General features: G+C 50.5%; 1 protein-coding gene across 1 annotated transcript in view; it reads left to right on the top strand.

Moving 5' to 3' along the window:
* Positions 1–18,485, top strand: part of Capn13 (calpain 13) — a 50,283-nt gene that overhangs the window by 18,343 nt on the left and 13,455 nt on the right. Inside the window, exons 5-11 of the mRNA XM_076833787.2 lie at positions 3,552–3,726; positions 4,552–4,626; positions 8,780–8,865; positions 12,373–12,447; positions 13,511–13,656; positions 15,388–15,530; positions 17,186–17,197. Of these exons, the coding sequence (XP_076689902.2) occupies positions 3,552–3,726; positions 4,552–4,626; positions 8,780–8,865; positions 12,373–12,447; positions 13,511–13,656; positions 15,388–15,530; positions 17,186–17,197 (712 nt within the window). The remainder of the gene's footprint in view (positions 1–3,551; positions 3,727–4,551; positions 4,627–8,779; positions 8,866–12,372; positions 12,448–13,510; positions 13,657–15,387; positions 15,531–17,185; positions 17,198–18,485) is intronic.

The following is an 18,485-nucleotide window of genomic DNA, read 5'->3' as shown; positions in this document are numbered from 1 at the left end:
TTGTTGAACTGGCACACATGTTTGGGGAGGTTAATTCACTTCTAAGCTACTTACAAAAATACTGCCATTATCTTTGCAGCATGGATCCCGCCCCCATCAGTCCAGGGCCTCCTTTTTCTCTTATGTGAAAGGGGGTAGCGTGGAGGTTCACTGGGAGAATTAGAAAGCTGCGGAATGAAATGATGACTTTGACCCCATTTTGTTAACAGCTGACCTAAAGCAATCATTCAGCTTGAAAAGAAATGGGAAAGTAGACCTGGAATCCAAATTCCGCTGCCCAAAGAAATCTAGCTGAAGGTAAAATGTTTCAAACTATTAACGCCATTTAAAAGCTTTGCCCCCACCCAACCAAAGAAGGAAGCTGGAGAATGCAGGAGTGAGTCAAATAGAATTATAGCACTCGAGAGCAGAGCGGGAGGGGACTTCTGTGAGTACTGAACCATCCCTTCTTCTGTGAAAGGTGAGGAAACTGAGGCTTAGAGAGGTGAAAAGGCTTGTCCAAGGTCACACAGCGTTTGAGGCCAAGGTGGTGCAATAACTGTTCTCTCTGTCACATACTTTCCCACCAGTCCTCAATAATGTTAGTCCTACAGAAAGAGATTTGTCTTCTTGCTTTGGATAACTTTGTGCCTGGCACATGGAGACTGTAGCACAGGTGTGGAAAACAAATCTGTCCGTGTACAGAGCCCCTCTTTTGCTCCAGGGGTGTAGGCAGCTGCCGAATAAGCATGGGAACTCCAAACTTTCAACTATCCTTGTGCCTGAGGATTCTGGAAATGAATTGGTCAAGTCAGTCAAATGTGGGGGGAAGAAATCCATGTTTGGGGATTCTTTTCCCCAGAGGTTATAAAATAGAGAGCAGATTAGGTACAAAATCTGGCAGGCTGCATACTACCCTTCATAAATTCTCTGCAGGTGAGAATTGCAGTATTTCAGCATCTTGTCTGGTTCGGATTTAGACATCTGGATTCTTCCCTCTCGTATCACTGCAGACAGATAGACATTTTCCCCAAATAAGGCTGAAGTAGAGAAATAAGGACAAAACTCTCGGAATTCCTGGGTTCTGGTGACAAGGTTTAGTGACAAGGTGGCAAGTCCAGTTTTCTCTCTCCCCTTTTCTTTCTATTTTCCATCAGCCAAGAGGACTAAGAATAGTTGCCGCGTTCCTAAGCATCAGCGGGATCCTTGAGCTCATGTTTGGAAAGCAGGGCGATAGCTCCTTGTCAAAACACCCAGCTGCTGCTGGGACCAGCTTTGTGAACACTGCAGACTGACAGTGAGAGAAGATTCTGGAAGTCCTGGAGGGGTGCTGGCCTTGGGAGTCAGGAAAGGGGTGTTTCTGGTGACTACAGAACAGTGTGGGTGGGAGACCTCAGATGAGACTTAGGGACACTGAGACTGCGTCTGTGAGATAGCCAGGGAGGGGACAGAGCCCTCCACTGCTGTCCTGCGGTGGCCATGACGTTGCCCTGAAGGGTTTGGGCAGGAAGGGGCTATTGCAATGAGGCTCCGAAACAGGCTCCAGAACCCCAGCCTGGAACCTTCAGTAGCCCCAGCAATGACAAGTGTGACCTCAAGAACTGAATGCTGAGACCCAGTTGGGCACTATTTTGATCAAAGGGTGGCTCTGCAGTTGATTGAGTAAGGGCTCCTGAGATAAGAGTCTCCTATCAGGCCTAACCCAGGGTCAGGGAGAGGGAGAGGGGATGATAAGATCAGAACCAGTTTTAAAACAAGTTGGGTAAATCTGTCACATGGTGGTTCCTGTAGAATTGCCCCTTTGTTCTATGGGTCCTTAACTTTCTTTAGCAACTGGCTTTCTAAGCCATCTAGGCATCTGTGCTGTATTCTATTCGATACGTATTTGCTGAAGTGAATTTATTGGAATTTTAGGTAGTTTCCTGGGAAAGTGACCTAGGTGGAAACAGGTTGAGAAAGAAGAGTCTGGGCTCCAAGAGCATCAAATCCACCTTGCTCTTTCCAGCTGAGTGGCCAAAGACAGGGCAGGGCAGGGACTTGTCCAAGGCCAAAGACACTGTAAAGGCCGCAGTGGGCATGGATCTAGGGCCCGATTCACATCTGATTTTGCAGCACTAGAAAAAAAAAATGGCACAGCAAGGTTCCCCCAGCCCACACCTGCTGCCTGCCACCTGTCAAAGGCCCTACCTCTGCTTGCTACAGACAGGAATGTACAGGACTCTGGAAAAAAGCTGGAGTCTCAGAGATGACAAAGGCAAGGGCAGCTGCCACTGGGCATCTTTGAAGCCAGGAGGCAACCCTAGGCCCTGCTGCCCTCTGCGTCCCTGCTGCCTGTCTGTGTGGTTGCCCTGGATGGATTTGGGGATTCCACAGAAAGACAGTTCACCCCACTGACAGGAACTAGACGACCCCCTCTGCCCCCGCCCTCAAAGTAAATACGATATGTCTTGTCCCTGCTTCAGTGGAACCACTGTGACTGGTGGAACCACAGGCCACTCCCTTCCCTGTTGCTGGCCCCGTCACCAGCTCTTCAGGTGCTGGGGGTCTCCCCACTGCGATTCTTCCTCCTTGGAATACCTGTACCTCTTTCCTTACCTGGGTGAACCTTGACTCAGAGGGTCCCTCCCAGAAGTCTTCCCTAGACCCCAGGTTAGGTTCGGCCTGTCCTCTCTGTTCCACAGGGATCCCCCATTCTTGTAGCAAATACACACCCAAGAAGGGCCAAGAAACCTGGTATATTGTTATTATGACCCCCTTGTAAGGAGAGTGTGTCCTGATGTCTCACGTTGACACCAGTGTCACAGAGCCAGGTGCACACGATCCACTCACCAGCAGTGACCCCCACAGCCCCACAAGGCAGGTGCTGTTCATGCTCATTTCCCAGATGAACCCTCAAAACCTTCAGCCTCTTCTCAGGGATTGAGGGCTCAAGAGCTCCGAGACCAGGGGTTGGGCCCAGGTGGTCTGTGATGAGCCACCGAGGCTTGGGGCAGAATCCAGAGTAGGGCAAGATAGGGGCATAGAGGCTGGGTATTTTTGGGGGTGCAGATGCAAAAACAGAAGGCCCAGAGGTGGGAGATGGGAAGAGGTCTCGGGATAACAGTCTGAGGGAGTCTTATGTCAGATTTGTCCCTTTCTGTGTTACCTGAGTAAAGCCACCTTGTCTCCCTGCTGATTCCAGGCTGGTTCTGGAAACGGAAGCTCTCCATCAGGGTCTGCCCAGGGTGGGAACAGGCATTTTGCTGCTTGTCCCTGCTGGAAGGCAGGGAAGGGGTCTTGCTTGTCTTTGGACACATAACTGGTGTGCTCCCTAGCCTGGCCCCTAATGTGGGCCTGGCACACAGTCAGGACTTAGCACGTTGTCCGGCTGAACAAGGAGTATTAGATACTCATTAAATAACAGCCAGGGTTTACTAAGGGCTTGTCATGTTCTTTGTTCCTGGGTGGTTGTCCTCCAGAGTGGATCAAGCCAGTCCTCACCTGGGAACCCCGCAGAGGGTCAGTGTGCAATCTCCCTTCCTGATGTGTCCCCTCAAAGGGTTCCGAATGCTGATGTGACTTCCCCCTCCCAGGTTGCGTGGATCCTACTCCCAACTGCACTACGGCTACATCGAAAACGCCCTGGTGGACCTCACAGGAGGAGTGGTCACCACTGTCAACCTGCACTCCTCCCCTTCTGACCTGCTGATGGCAGTAAAGATGGCAGCCAAGACAGGTTCCCTGATGACTTGTGCCACCCCAAATGGGGTGAGTAGATGAGGAGCCTCTTTGCTCCCCGGGGGTGTCCAGCCAGGGACCCAAAGTCGGGGAGGGGAAAGGAAAGGGCCACGGTGGAGCATTTGCTGGTGAGCTTTACCCAGCTCACAGCTCACCTCATTTAATCCCAGTAGCCCTCCCTCTGAACTGAGTAGTGCAGAAATTACTTCCCAGAAGAGGACACAGGCTGAGGGGTAGCAGGGTGTTCCGCACACAGAAAGTGCTGAGCAGGGACTCTGGTGCTGCTGCCTTCAAAGCCTGGACCTACTACTTCTTCCTGACCAGGAGTCTGATATCCAGGGGTCATCACGCACTGCATAAGGCAGTTCCTGCTGCCATGAGTAGCTTCTTTGTATTCTGTTTGGGGTTTATAAGGCCAGCTCGTCTCATTTTGAAAAGCTTGGGGGGATCCTCCCAAGTTATTTGAGTCTGTTAGGCAAGATCTGTGCCCTATCCATGGGACACTTCCTGCACTCTTTAAATGTAGGGGTTTGGAGTCCCACCTCTCTAACCCAAAATGCCACCAGAGATCTACAGTAGGTCAGAGATCTACAGTGCACTTTAAGTCCCCGTTGCTCATTTCAGGGGCCTCAGCAGAATCCCTGCCTCCAGCACCTTCTATGCTGGGTCTTGTCCATCCTGGGTGGTTGGTGGAGCAAGCAGCCCAGATCATCAGGACTCTGTGGTGTTCCTTCAGCCACGGGGCGGTCTCCTGGACCCTCAGTCACCCTCTGGCTGTCATCTCTGCCTCTCTGTAAAGAGAGTTCTGCACACGGGGAGGGAACTCAGTGCTTGGTCTGCCTTTCTCCTCTGCAGCCAACCGCTGGGGCCCAGGTGATGAAGAACGGGCTGGTGAGTCAGCACGCCTACACTGTGACCGGGGCTGAGAAGGTGAGGCTGGCCGGCTGGCCTGGCGTCCTTCCCCTGGGTTCTGCTCTGGTGTTCTTGCCCCTCTCAACAGGAGCCAGAATCCCATGCCTCCAGCAAGCCCAGCAAAGCTGACATGTGTCCCTCCTACCCTCACAGTCACAACTTCCGTGGGCAGCCCCGCTCCCTGGTCTTCAACCAGGAGTTCTGGTACCCAGGACCCTCTGTCCCAGGAACCGCTCAGTGACCTTGCACTCCTTAAAATGATCTCAGGTCAGAGCCTCTAGCTAGGCCAGGGAGGAGTCCTAAGAGAAGGCAGAAGGATCATGCAGTTAAGTCAGGGCTGGGGTGATGTGCCCTGTGATGTTCACGCTTAACTGATAGAACAAAGATACTCTAAACTACAGGGGCTGAACCAAGATAAATGTCACTTTTCTCTGGTTAAGCAGACAATTGGGCCTCGTAGTTAGCTCTTCCATCCTCAAAAGGGGCCGTCCCCCTAAGAGCCCAAGACAGCTGCTCTGAGTCCCTCATCTCCCAGTCAGCAGAGGAGAAAGAGGCCTAATTTAATCCCGTGGCCACACCAAAGCCCAAGGGAAGACACACCATCTAGCCGACTTCCATGTGCCCAGATGAAACATGATTCCTGTGGAAGCTGGGGGCGGGGGGTGGGGGGGTGGGGGGGTGGGGGTGGTGCACAGCACTAGAGGGCAATCCTTCCCCAGATGCATGAACTGACGTGGGTGGACAGAGATGTGTGTAATTGCTGTGTGGGCATGACTGGTCTACACTGAAGTCCAGCTTTTTCCATTCATGTGGGGAGAAGCTGAAGCCTGATGGGAAAGAACGCTTTTTGGAAGGTCATGGAACAGCAGCCAGAAAAATGGCCCACTGAGGGACCTCGTTTCCCAGTCCCCATCTGTGCTTTCGTGCAGCCGGAGCAATTCCACTTGCCAGGCTTGTGAGGTTTCTTGCTAATGGCCCACCACTGTATTTCCCATTTCCCACTACTCCTCTAGGCCCTAAGAGACAGAGTTCCAAACTCCAAATTGTCTGTCTCACAGGGACTTGCAGACCAGGATCGCTGAGTGTCAGCTTCAATTTGTGGCTTTCCCAAACTACCGCCCCCACCCCTGTATCGATCCGTTTCTCCTGGCCATTGACTGAGGCCAGTCGCTCCATTGTTTCATGTTTTACTGAGTGTCTCGATTCACAGAACAGGGCCAGTATCTCCTGTCTCCTGACTGCCTCCCTAAGGTAAATCAACAAGGAACTGCTCCCTCTGCGTTAGGTGCCCACTAGAAGAGAGCTGGCACCTAATAAATGTTCGCTGGATCAATGGGTAATTGCGCTAGCATGAGTGTATGAATGGATTTGTCTTTGGCCTGTGACCGTAACATTGCAGATCCACCATCACAGAACAGAGCAAGGAGCCCACAAAACATTTCCCACCAGCAAGGAAAAGCTCTCCCTGATCACCCAGAAAGCCCGAAGAGATCTCAGTCACAGTGGCTCCAGACTCCAGTCCTCCAAACTGTACCCCAAACCCTTGCCTGAGTTCTCAGTGGGACAATCAGTACCATCATCACCCCTGACCACATTCGAACACTCTGCAGTGTGAAGCTCCCCTGCCCCAGACGTGGACAAGTCTGGGGATGGAAATAGCTTTTATCTTCAGCTTTTTCCACTTTCCATGCTGTCTGGACTCCTGTGCAGAGAAGTGGAAAAGACAGCGGTGATCAAGTGACATCCGCCGTGTTGGTCTTGGGAAGAAGGAGTGGTCTGAATGGAGCACCGCACCTGGGATGACGGATGATCAAGACCATGTCTTCTGTGGTCCATCCCACCCTGCCATTCTGAGCAGCTGACCCTTTGCAGAAGGTGCCTTTAGGAGCACTAGCCTAGAAAAATCCTCTGTGAAAACAGGTTTCCAAACACATTTGGGAAAAATGCAGCTCACCATTTCCCTTTCTGGGAAACTCGCAATATACATTAGCAGGTTAAAGGTTCTGAGAAGGTCTGTATTAACAAGATAAGTACCACTTGGTTTTGATTTACCGTTAGCCATGAAACCATATTTTCAGGGAATAATTATCAATGGCCAATGGAACATATTCAAAAGAATACGTCTGCCGAGCTACTATTCCGGGGTAGGTAACCTGGGCTACTTCTGGCCCAGTGGTACCTTTTCTGAGAGAGTTGGCCAAAGTAAGGAGTTAAGGTCGGCAGCCAGGACAGTGAAGAAACTGAGTCAGCCCACTCTTACCTGTAGCCATGACCTTGCCTCAAATGTGACCCCTGTATCCCTTGCCAAGGTCCATGTGGTCACCAGTAGGGGACCCTCATAAATGACACCATCACACATGGCCCAGATTTCGACTTGGTCGAAGAATCCTCCTCCAGGAGAGGAGGCCCTAACGCTGAGCCACCAGTGTTAAGATTAAACCAGCCCATAAATGTAGCATGCTTTTTAATCTGCTCATCCTCCCTCCAGGCAGGACACAGACAGGAAGATAAATGAAATTGGCATTTTTTATTATGCACCTAGCTCCGCAGTGACTCCCCTGGGCAAGGGGGGGGAGTGTTTGTCGGCATGCCTCATTTAGCCCTGCTCCCAGCTCCTTTGAATCACTGGCTGCTTTCCTTCCATGTGCCAACTGAGCCCCTGACTATCTGTTGGGCACTGAGGGTGGCTCATTAAGCTCTGTGGGCCACCGGGCAACCATTTCTCATGTCCCTGCTCAGTGGACTCCGGCAGGTGCTGGCAGCTAATGATGAACTGTGTGCAAGGCCTTGGGGTAGATCAGGGAGGGGTGAGAACTCTGTATCAGGAGACCCTGTGGTGGCACCAAAAGCCAGAGCATGTTCCACTGTGGTGCTGGTCAGAGATGGGGCAGACAAGAGAGCAACAGCCAAGTTCCAGAGCCCCCATGTGGCCATGTTACTTCTCAGGGCAATGCCCTGTTGGCAACTGGGCCAGGGGGATCAAGGGTTAATTTTGAGGCCAAGATCACAGCCACATCTCAGAAGGAGTCTTTATCTATGTCCAATTTCAAAATTAAGAGCCTGGTCTTTGGAGATGAACAAAAAGTATCTAGGATAAGAATTCTGCCCCACGCCTGTCTTACTTTGTGGCCTTGAGAATCTCGCTTACCCTCTCTGATGCTCATGTAACCATCATGTAACCATCTACTCCAGAGGACTGCACCTGAGGTAAGGCAAGTTAGCCGGCCCCTAGCTCTGAGCCCCGCCTCCACGTATGGTCTTCTCTGAATGCCGATGCGCTGCTCAGTTTTCTCAGCCCTTCTGACCTACAGTCAGTGGACTCACTCGCTCCCACCTTCTGCTCTCTGCTCAGAGAGCCTTAGCACAGATCAATATCCCAGCTACAACTCGATCATATTTTAATCCCTCCCTCCAGGCTGAGGGCTCCAGGTCCCTGGAAATGGAGGTTCTAGGGTGTGCTGTTGTTTCTTGTAGCTTTCCTACAGTCCTGCCTTTGGATTAGTGGGAGTGAAGGAGCCAGGGTGCCGACCTCAGTATCAGATGAGTGACAACATGGAGAGCTTGGCCACTGCAGGCCATCTGCCCTTAGAGGCTTCTGGCCAGCAGGATGAGGTGCAGGATGAAGAGGTCTAGCCTCAGCCCCTCAGTTCCCAGGCTGTCCCAGTATCACAGCAGCCTTCTCTACCTTCTGCCTTCACAATGGCACTGTAGAGATTGCACTGCAGCTCCCCACAAGAGCTGGCAGGGAAGGGGGCTCTGTTCTTGGGATAGAGATACCTTCTGTGACAGGGGGTGGAGGAGGCTGGGAACCCATACAGATCTGTCCTCTGCAGCCGGAAGCTACATCCTCTGCTATTTATCTGCTATTAAATCTGAGCTCACCCAGGTTCTTGGATGCAGTTGGAGACTATGATAAAGTGGCACCTGCCCTGCAAAGGGCTCAGCAGAATGAGGGGCCATTTTCTTCTCTATCTCATTCCAACTCCATGCAGGCGGCAAGAGAGACATTGATTTTTTTTTCCTTTCAATTTTTTTTTTCCTGGCTGCAGCCAAATGAGGTCAGAAGTTAAATTAGTCCTCGGAGATAAAGAAGCAGCTGCATTCGTATTCCCTCTTTCTGCTGACTTTTCCAGAGAGCCCTGACAGTTTCCTTTTCTGTTCTTCCTTACAGATTCAGTACAGGAGGGGCTGGGAAGAAATCATCCGCCTGTGGAACCCCTGGGGCAACACGGAATGGAGAGGGCGCTGGGGAGACAGGTATGGCTTCTCACTGAGAGCACCTGCCCCCGAGGGCAGCGCGTCCTGCCTGGGCAGACCTTTCTGCAGGCCTGACCAGTTCACAGCTAGGTGTGGCTGCCCGTCCACCTCACACTCCCATGATGCCATTCTCTAGTGTCCTATCAGGCAACGACAGTGTGCCCTCTGTACAGTGTGCTCTGTGCTGCTGGGTGGGTGCTATGAGGTATGTACAGATGATAAGACCCTCCAGGACACGAAAGTCCAGGGCTGAGAACCCATATACCCAGGGCAGGTGGCAGGGCAGGGCTGAGCCCCTACTTGGAAAGAGAGAGAGGTAGAGAGGCTCATCCCTGAAAGAGAGACCGTGGAGTCACATCTGGGGGAACTGGGGAAACCAAGACAAAGGTCTGAACGGTCTTTTTACTCAACCTACTCAGGTCAGGCCTGCCTGCTGATCTGGACTCCCAGGTGTCCCAGGAGTCTGCAGGGGCACCTTGCTCATGATAGGAGTAAATGCAGTAGTGGATCTCCCGTGTCCAGATGAGCATGCCCTGGTAGGGTCCAGCTGTATGGTCAGCAGCCAGGGGACAATCCCTGGTGTCCCACCCCCCCACCCAACTGAGAATGTGCAGGTGGCCCTGGGAAAGGTCGAGGGACAGCGATAGGTTGCTTGCTTCTCCTGGCAGCCCGTGAGGCACTCCTCTGAGGGCTTGGGCAGATTGTGAAATGCTTCACAACAGAGTGGCCACAGCCTTGTTGCTGGTGGGGGTGGGGGTGGGGAGCGTTAGGGGAAAGGAAATGCAACACCTTCAGACAGGAGCCAGGACCCAGTGAGCAGTGGAAAGCAGCGCCGTGAGCACAGCAGGTTCTGAAAGCTGGGTGCAGTCAGCTGGCTCCAGACCCCACTGCCCTCTGCCCAGACCCAGCCTGCAGCCCTGCCAGGCTGTGGCACCACTGCTCCGATTCTCTGAGAGACCCAGTGGCTGGTGTGTACCTGGCACCTGTGGGAACTCAGCACATGTTGAGAGGAAGGTTTAATGGGGGTAGGGGACGAGTAGAAAAGCGAGGGAGAGAGGAAAGAAAAGAGGAAACAGCAAAATGTATTTGTAGATGCCCCCTGGAAAACAGAGCCACCAAAACCAGCCACAGAAGGGAAATAAACTTGCAAAACCATGAACCAGTCCAACCTGGCAATGTCTTCCTCACCCCGTCCCCTTCCTCCTTTTTCTCTTGCCTTTATTCTTTCTTTTTCCTCTGGGGTCTCCTTTTTCCTTTCAACATCAATTCTAGAATCCTCTCCCTTTTCAAGTTCTTTTTGAACTTGAAATTACCCTGAGCTGTCAAATATGGCATAGTAGTTGATTTGATTTAGCCAGAATCCCTAGTTTGGGGTTGGCTATTAGAGGTAGGAGTAGAGCAAAGGCCGGTGGCAAGGACAGATTCTGTAGGCTGGGGAGCAGGCTGTATTCTCCCAAGAGTTGCTATTTCACGGGGTGCTAAGCCTCGAAAGACCTGTAAGGGACACCAGAGATCAGGGAAAGACAGTGTCCCGTAGATGGACATGTTGGGAAGAATGTCATGGACTGGATTGAACAATGAGTTGCCTTTGCAGGGAGGAAATATGCTACACTTCAGAAGGGACACTGGGTAAGAGGGCCAGCATCCCACCATCCCTGTCCAGGAATATGTGTAATCTGCTCAAGGCCAACAAGCTGGCCTGAGTCAGAAGAAGTGCAGAGAGTGGGGCTGGGGATGGATGGCCCAATGCCAGCTTAGAAGCTTGGATTTATTCCTTACAGGCTCAGGCATGAAGGGGAGCCGTGCCTGCAGAGAGGGGATCTAGCAGCACTGGCTCTGTAGGATCATGTCCCTTGTGAATGGGTTGCCACCTCCCAGCAAAACCCAGGCTGGAAGGAAGCAGTGGGGTCCGCATAATCACTGTCTCCAAGCAGGTGGTCGATTTCTTCCTACTTTTTAGGAATGGAGATGGATGGAGGGAGCTGGATGGTCTAATCTCAGCCATAATTGAAATTTCAGTCGCACACACTTAAAGGCAAACTTACATGAGTCGATAGAGTATTGATTTACACTACATTTATTTTCCCTTACACACTGCAGAAAATGTAATTATCACTTAATTATAAAATTGCCATTTTACAATAACACATCTGACTGCCTCAGCCTGCAGTCAGAAGCCCGAGTGGTGGTCCCTGCCTTGCTGTTCCAGCACAGAGGTGACCCAGGCTGTCAATGTGAGCTCCTCTACGGGAAAGATCTCATTAGATTTTGTGCCTCTGGGGCCCATCGCCTATGAGCTTGCCTCTGCTTTGAACAGCAGACTGAAGGAGGGTCTCCTCCTCCCTAGACTCTGGACGAGCTTCATCATCCCAGTGATGTGGACAGTGGTAATTAGTTAACTAAGCAAGGAAGCAAGCAAATCTTCTTGTGGCCTGACTATGTGACAAAGCAGGTGTCAGACCCCTGTGGTGGTATAATGGTACAGGAGGCTCCTGGCACTTGGAATCTAGCGAGGGAGGCCACAATAGCAATACAGGGTGCTGAGACTAAAATAGGAGTGGTGAGGGATGCTGGTGCTCAAAAGAGGGCACCTACTCTGGGTGTGCAGCAGGTGCATCATTGGGGCCATGGGAGGCTTCCTGGAAGAGGTGCCCTTTAGGAGGAGAGATCAGTGAGAGTTAACAGGTTATAGAACAGAGGGGAGGAAAAGCACTCCAGATGGGGGAACATCAAGGTGAAAGCCAGCCTGTGGGGTTGGAGTGTCTTTTAAAAAATAAAGACATTCGTGACTGCTGGGGCACAGAAAGAATTCAAGCACAAGGTGGGGTGGGGAAGTACAGAATTTCCCAGGTAAGTTTCGAGATGTGGGCAGAGGCCAGAGTCTTCTTTAAGGAGGTTGAACTTTGCCTGGAAAGTAATAGGGAACCCCTGGCATGTGTTCAGTAGGGAAATGACATAATCAAGTTCATATTTGAGAACAGCGATTTGAATGGCAATGTGGAGAAGAGGTAGGGACGTGGGAAGGACCCAGCAGAGGGAGACCAGGTCAATGTTCAAGTGGGGCGAGGGTGATATGAAGAAGGACAACAAAAGTAGGGTTAGAAGTGAGTGAGTGGCTGCGAGAGGCGTCTAGGAGGCAGAATCGATAAATGAATAATCTTTGGTGACTGTTTAGAGCTGAGAGTACCGAGGGAGAGAAGCAGAAAGGGAGAGAGGAGAGACTCTTCATTTTTCTCAGGCAATAGAGGAGATAAAGGGTGAGTATGGGCAGATGATTTGAGATCACCATGAGACTCTAGTGGAAATGGTGGTGGAATACAGATCTGTCCAGAGCTCGGCATAGAGGAACAGGCTGGGGACAGGTGTTTGGAAGCCATCAGCATGAGAGAATGACTGAGTCCTTTCCCTAGGAAGTAAAAATGGCCTGTGACAAGTGACCCTGCTAGGGCAACATATGGTTGATAGAGAATGCTCTGCGAGATCTCACCCGTGTTTGTCCACGCACAGGTCCCGGGAATGGCAGGAGACCCGTGACCAACGGAAAAGCCAACTGTATGAGAACAAGGAAGATGGAGAGTTTTGGTATTAGCCATTGCCCAAACCCTCAGTTCCTACCCCTTTCCCTAAACTTTCATGAGGTTGGAAATGAGAATTGCAGAGACCTGTTTAGAGGGAGCCTATTTTTTCTACAAAGACAAAAAGACTTTGGGTGGGACATCATTGCGTTCCCTGTCTTGGAGTGAAAGTCACCTTGGGTACTGGGCTTTCCCAGATATTTTGATGGTAAAGGGAATGAGGGCATCCAGGGTTTGAAATGAACAGCTTCTTGGAAGCCAGGCAACCTAGTTGTCATGCCCATATCTTCCATGTCATCTGACCCTGCATGCAATTCCACAATGTCCCTCTGGAATAAATCTCTAAAGGAGGAGCGGGAGGTTCATTCCTTAACCGGACTCTGGAATTCTGGGAGGGATGTCACTGTCATCACCCAGAAGTCAGGCAGACTAGACAACCAGATGCTTTAAAAAGGCAGGTCCCACCATGTGCACACCTCTTAGAGGAGGAAGTGGACATTTCCTGGAGGGGTTGTCGAGTTTACTTAGTGACATATTTAGATGAAATTTAGCAGGTGTGAAAAGGAGCCTGGGTTATTAAGAATCAGAGGAACAAATGTAAATTAGAAGTATAAATATCCCCCAATATTTCTACCTTTTTCACAGTAGGAGGTGGGATTTGGGGTGTGGACTTAATTTTGTTTTCATAAAAACCTCAACAGTGGATTTGGCAAAGGGCCCCGGGGAAAAGCCAACTTCCTGGCAGCATGTGGGGCCCACAGCAGAGAGGCTGGCGTGTCCCACTGGTCATGGAGGGCTCATGGTTGGATCAGGGAACAATTAATGTTATAGCCCCTCCCAGATGACATGAAAATCTCAGAATTTGACTCTGTTTTTGCCCTCCCAAACACTGGAGGGAGAGATCCTAAAAAAGCAGTGTGGTGCTAAATCAGCAAGAATCCAACCCAGGTCTTTGGGTGATAAGTCAATGGATACTTGAGCTGATGCTGAAAAGATACAAAGAAGTGATGGGAACCCTCACCAGGGGACACACTGGCCGTCCTTTAGTGACATGTATCTGTTTTCCACAGGATGTCATGTCAAGATTTCCAAGAAAACTTCTCCTGCCTGTTCATCTGTAACCAATTCCCCATCACTCTGGACCATGGGATCACACCCCATGAAAGATGGCACCTAATCATGTTTAAGAACCAAGAGCTTCTTGGAAACACCACAGGTAGGTAGGATGTTGGGGATCATTCTGCCAGACCAGCAGACCTTCAGCCCCAGTGCTGCCCAGGTTTTGACCATCTCTGACCCTTAGTTCTAAATAGACCATTAGCCTGATGCTGAAAGGAGAGGAATTAGTCAGCCTAAAGAAGCTACTGCTTCTTCAAGGAACACGGCAGCTGGTGGTAGGTGGTGGGAGAATCTCTACCATGCCTCCCTTGGCCCTTTGTGTTCCACCAAGACCCTTCTTCTCACCTCCATCTACCTCTAGGGAGTGGAACAGAATCCCTGCTCTTTAGAACATATCCAGGACGGTGGGTAAGGCTGTGAAAAGAAGCCCAGACCAAAGTTGAGACCTTGCTTAAACCATTGTCTTTGCTGCACACTAACTTTGTGACTCTGAGAACATAGCTTATGTCTTTGTCCTCAGCCTCCCCAACTGTAAATGGTGGAATGAGTAAGCCTGTCTGCTCCTTGAACCTACAAAGCACCACCCAGACACAAGGAAGAGTGTCCCTACCCCAGGTTGGTTGTAAGACAGCTGTGATGGCACTTCTGAGCCATTGACAGGTCCCCCTGGGATAAAATTTGTTGACTTTGTCCTTACTTCTAAGTCACCTTCCCTTATTGTACCTCCCGTTCCCTGTGACATTGATAAGTGAAATTGCTTCCTGTGGAGTTGAATCAGAGTGTGCTAATATATCCTTGATAAAAGAGGTTGTGTACAATATATTTGTGTGTGAAAGTGCATATGTGTACGTATGCATTTCTTCTCCTGAGCAGCTGCCTGCTGAGAATGTGCTGTTTGAATGACCCCAGGCCCCAGGGTGTCCCTCTTTTCAACCTCCTGGTGCTAGTGATCACTCTGCTACTCAGAGAGCCTCCTCACCAGGAGGCCATGGACAGACTCAAGGAACTGCCCAGTCATTCTTGGGCAGCAAATGTTCTGATTCATCTTCCTGAGCTGTGCCTGCCTATACAGCCAAAGCCCTCTTCCCTGGATATGATGCATATCAATGAAACAAACAAAATTATGCATTGGGGCCATTTTTAGGAATACCTTACAGGGAGGGAGAGAAGGGAGCCATTGATGCAGCACCTGCTGTATGCTGCTTCGTGCATTTTAATACATTCTCTTGCTCAATCCCCATAGAAAGCCCATGACTGCGATGGTCTTCAGGTCCCTCCCCCACTCTCAGAGCTTCCCAGTTGTGACCTAAATCTTCTGATATGTGTCTATTCACCTTGATCCTGACTTACCTTTATTTTTTCATGCATTGAAGAAATGTTTCCACATGAGATTTTCTTCTCGCTCTGGCTTCCACGAGCGTGCTTGGGTAGAAGAGCAGTGTGGATCGCCCTCTCTGCCTATTTTCCCATTTCCTTTGATGCTTGAACCATTGACACCATTTCAAGGCTCCATGGTTACATCAGAGCATAAGGTCGTGCAAACTTCAGGACTCTGGAATTTCACTTATTATTATAAACACAGCCCTTGACTTTACATTTAAAAAACATTAGCAAGTGGGGACTTTACTCCCTCCCTGTTTTTAAGACGAGGAGACTGGAATTTAGGAAATAAAGAAACTTGTACCACAACTGGGTGGAGTCCCAGGTCTTAGGTCTCCAAATGCAAAGTGTATAAGCCAACCCCACAGGACTCTCTGAACTGGACATAACCCTCATTGAGGGTCCCAGCAGTGGAACTGAGCACCAGTAATGGCTCTTTCTCACCCAGGAGCACCCAGGAGGGAAACTCAGTACTTCTTCGATGTGTCAGAGCTCATGAGGGGCCACAACGTTGTGGTGTCCTTCACTGTCAGGCCACAAAGCTTGAAGGCAGAAGATGAGAACTTTCCAATACGCTTCCAGGTGTTCAAGGTAAGGCAGCCTGTCTCAGGGCTTGCCCTTTGGGACATTCCTGTATACCTTGGGCTGGGGAGAGCGGCTGGTCAGGCTGGGAGATTGGAGTACACCACAGCTTTTAAGATAAAGCCCAAGGGTCTGAAGCACTTACCTGTCCAACTTGAAATTTGAAATGAAACAAAATGAAAAAAAAAAAAAAACCTTAAAACTAAAGGGAAATTAGACTTGACATTGTTTGTAATGGGACATACCTCCTGCCTGGGTCACTTGTCAGCTTTTCCTGGTATGATGCAGAACTTAATGCCTGTACCTTAAAAGGTAGTCTGATCTAAGTTCAGCTGTTGTAATTAGGCAGATTCCTGGGCCTGCCACAGACCTCCTAATCAGATTGTGCAAGAACAAAGAAATCTGTGTTTTAATAAGCTCCCGAGGGGCTGATTACACACATTATGTTTGAGAATCATTGGTCAAACTTTTGTAAAGAGTTAAAGGAAAACAAAACAAAACAGCAGTTATAAATCCAGGAGTTGTGTTGAGGTACCTGGTCTGCCCAGCCAGGACTCAAACACCAGATAAGTCTACTAAAAGCATCTCAGCCAACTCTTCCATTTTGAATGGAAGACAGAAGCCCCAAAGACAGTCTGGGGGCTGCCCCAGTGCACAGCTCCTGGGGTGGTTACTTATGTTATTGTCTGCAAGCCTGGGGCCCCAGAGCTGGGCAATACAACACCCTGGTGTTAACTGTTTTGCCCAGAGTCTTTTCATTTCAGAAGCCCTAGCAGGTCTGTAATCATTCTCATTTTTAAAAATACTACCAGAGCCCACTTCTCTCTTTCCTACCAGAGATGCATTATTTCTCAGCTGCCCAAGATCTCCTCAGGCTGTCTGGATATCTCAGTGGATAAGGATCCTGATTGAGTTAAAAAACCAAAGAGGAGTCTAGACCTTGACAGCTCAAAAGATATTTGAGTTCTTTTTTGCTGTGCCGCTGAGAAAAGAGGCTCTATGTGTGCCAGCTGCTGGGCTCTCTGGCGCACTTGGGACTCAGTGGGAACAATGTCTGGCACAACTGAAATTGTACCCCCTGGTGCAGACCTGTGCTCCCCAACTGCTGCAGGAGCAGGGAGCAGTGGTGGATGAGCAGGCAGGCAGAGGTGAAGACAGTGGAAAAGGGTAGATAAGCCATTTTGTCCTTGCCCTTCTTGCTGTTCACAATTGAGTAGATTTCCTTTTTTACAATCCTGCATGGAGTTAGAGTAATCATCCATTTACCACCAGTGTGCCAGGGAACAGGTCAACTGCACAAAAAGAAGGAGCACAAGTCCCTGAGCCAGGCTGGGGGACCCCACCTATCTTTCTGTTGTGGTCTTGCTTATGTTAGTTGGATTTCCATTACTGTGACAAAATGCCTAGGATACAATCAACTTAAAAGGAGGAAAGTTTTATGTTTGGCTCATGGTTTCAGGGGTTTCTGTCCACAGTTACTCAGTCCTGTTGCCTTGAACCTGTGGTGGCTCAGTCCATCGTGGTGGAGAGGCCTATTCACTTCATTGTGACTGGGAAACTGAGAAAAACTGCACCATGAGCTGGGACCCTTAACACATGGGCCTTAGGGGACATTTCCAAACTATAGCAGGCCTCCTGAACATCTTTCTTCCTCTTCCCCACAGGTGGACTCCCAGGTATTGATCACCACCATCCTCACTGGGCAGGCTTCTTGGTGCTGCCCCTTGGTAAAGTGTAACCTCTTCCAACACCGTGTCCTTCACATGTCCTCTGGCTGCAAATTTTTGTTGACCTCTCCAAACAGGTCAAAAAGCAGGAAAATATTTAGTTGTCCTGGTCTGAAATTTGGACCCCTAGAGGGTTCTCTTGTTTAACATTCAAGAGGGGCTGCAACCACAAAGCCATCCTCGGTTTTTGGCCCCTAATGCAGAAGGCGGGTGCAGCTGGTTTGTCTGTATTGTTGAGGGGACCCGAGAAGAACCTTCAGACTCCCAAATCAATCAGCCCCAAATCCATCACAGACCCAAGTATGCTGTCCACACGCAGCTTCAGGCATACCCTCCAGTTCCTCTGACAAGCAAATCGCTGCCCCTCTTAAACAGATGACCTGGCTCAGTATTGATGACAGGTGACTTTGAACTCTAGAGGATAATAGAGAAGGATGGATGAAATCCAGAAACCCGTCCTCCAGGCACGCAGTCCCTCCAACGGCTGTGAGTCCCTCCACGGCTGTGAGCTCTGCAGTGCCCTCGGCTGCCAGAGGAAGGCACAGGAAGTGGAAGGGAAGCAGGTGGGCCACAGCCAACAGAGGGTGACTGCAGCCCCTCCAGGCCTTCCGGGGGAGTCTCAATAGGCAGACAGAGGCCAGGACAGGGAGTCTGAGAGCAGAGGAGACTCAGAAGTCCTGGCAGGAAGCTGGCAGCAGGAGACCTGCCCCACAGTGGTGGCCGAGCCACAGAGCAGAGAGTTAGGATCTGCCTCTGGCCCCTGGCCCCACCAGCCGTGGATGTGGGACAGTGAAAGGGCCTTGAGGAAACCCTCAAGGGCTAGGAATGGGATGGCACTCTAGTTCCCAGAGCTGGAGAACAGGGTAGGGACTGGATCCAGGAAAAGGCACAAGCCCCTTCCCTAGAGTGACAGTCAGCTCTGTGCCCAGCCAGCCCTGTATTAATTTGAGGTGTGCTCCTCTGAGCGCTGGACCAAGGCCTCTCATCACTGCCCACACCCCACCTGCTGGCTGCCCTGAGCAAGTGCTTTCCAAAGAATAGGAAACCTGGACAGAGCTGTGAGGTCTAACGGAGGGAGGAGAGCAGGACACCAAGGCCATCCTTGCCTCCTAGACTGTAGCAGCCAGGCTGCCCACGCACCTCTGCATACACACTCCTGCCCAGAGCACAGGACATAGCTCTGAAGAAGACAGTTATCATGGCTTCTGCCCGAGGGGCCCAAGCAAACCAGGCTCCC

The sequence above is a fragment of the Callospermophilus lateralis genome, chromosome 14 (genome assembly GCF_048772815.1).
Source record: "Callospermophilus lateralis isolate mCalLat2 chromosome 14, mCalLat2.hap1, whole genome shotgun sequence".
Lineage (NCBI taxonomy): Eukaryota > Metazoa > Chordata > Mammalia > Rodentia > Sciuridae > Callospermophilus > Callospermophilus lateralis.
The sequence above is the reverse complement of the archived record's forward strand: the minus strand, read 5'-3'. Positions and strand labels throughout refer to the sequence as shown.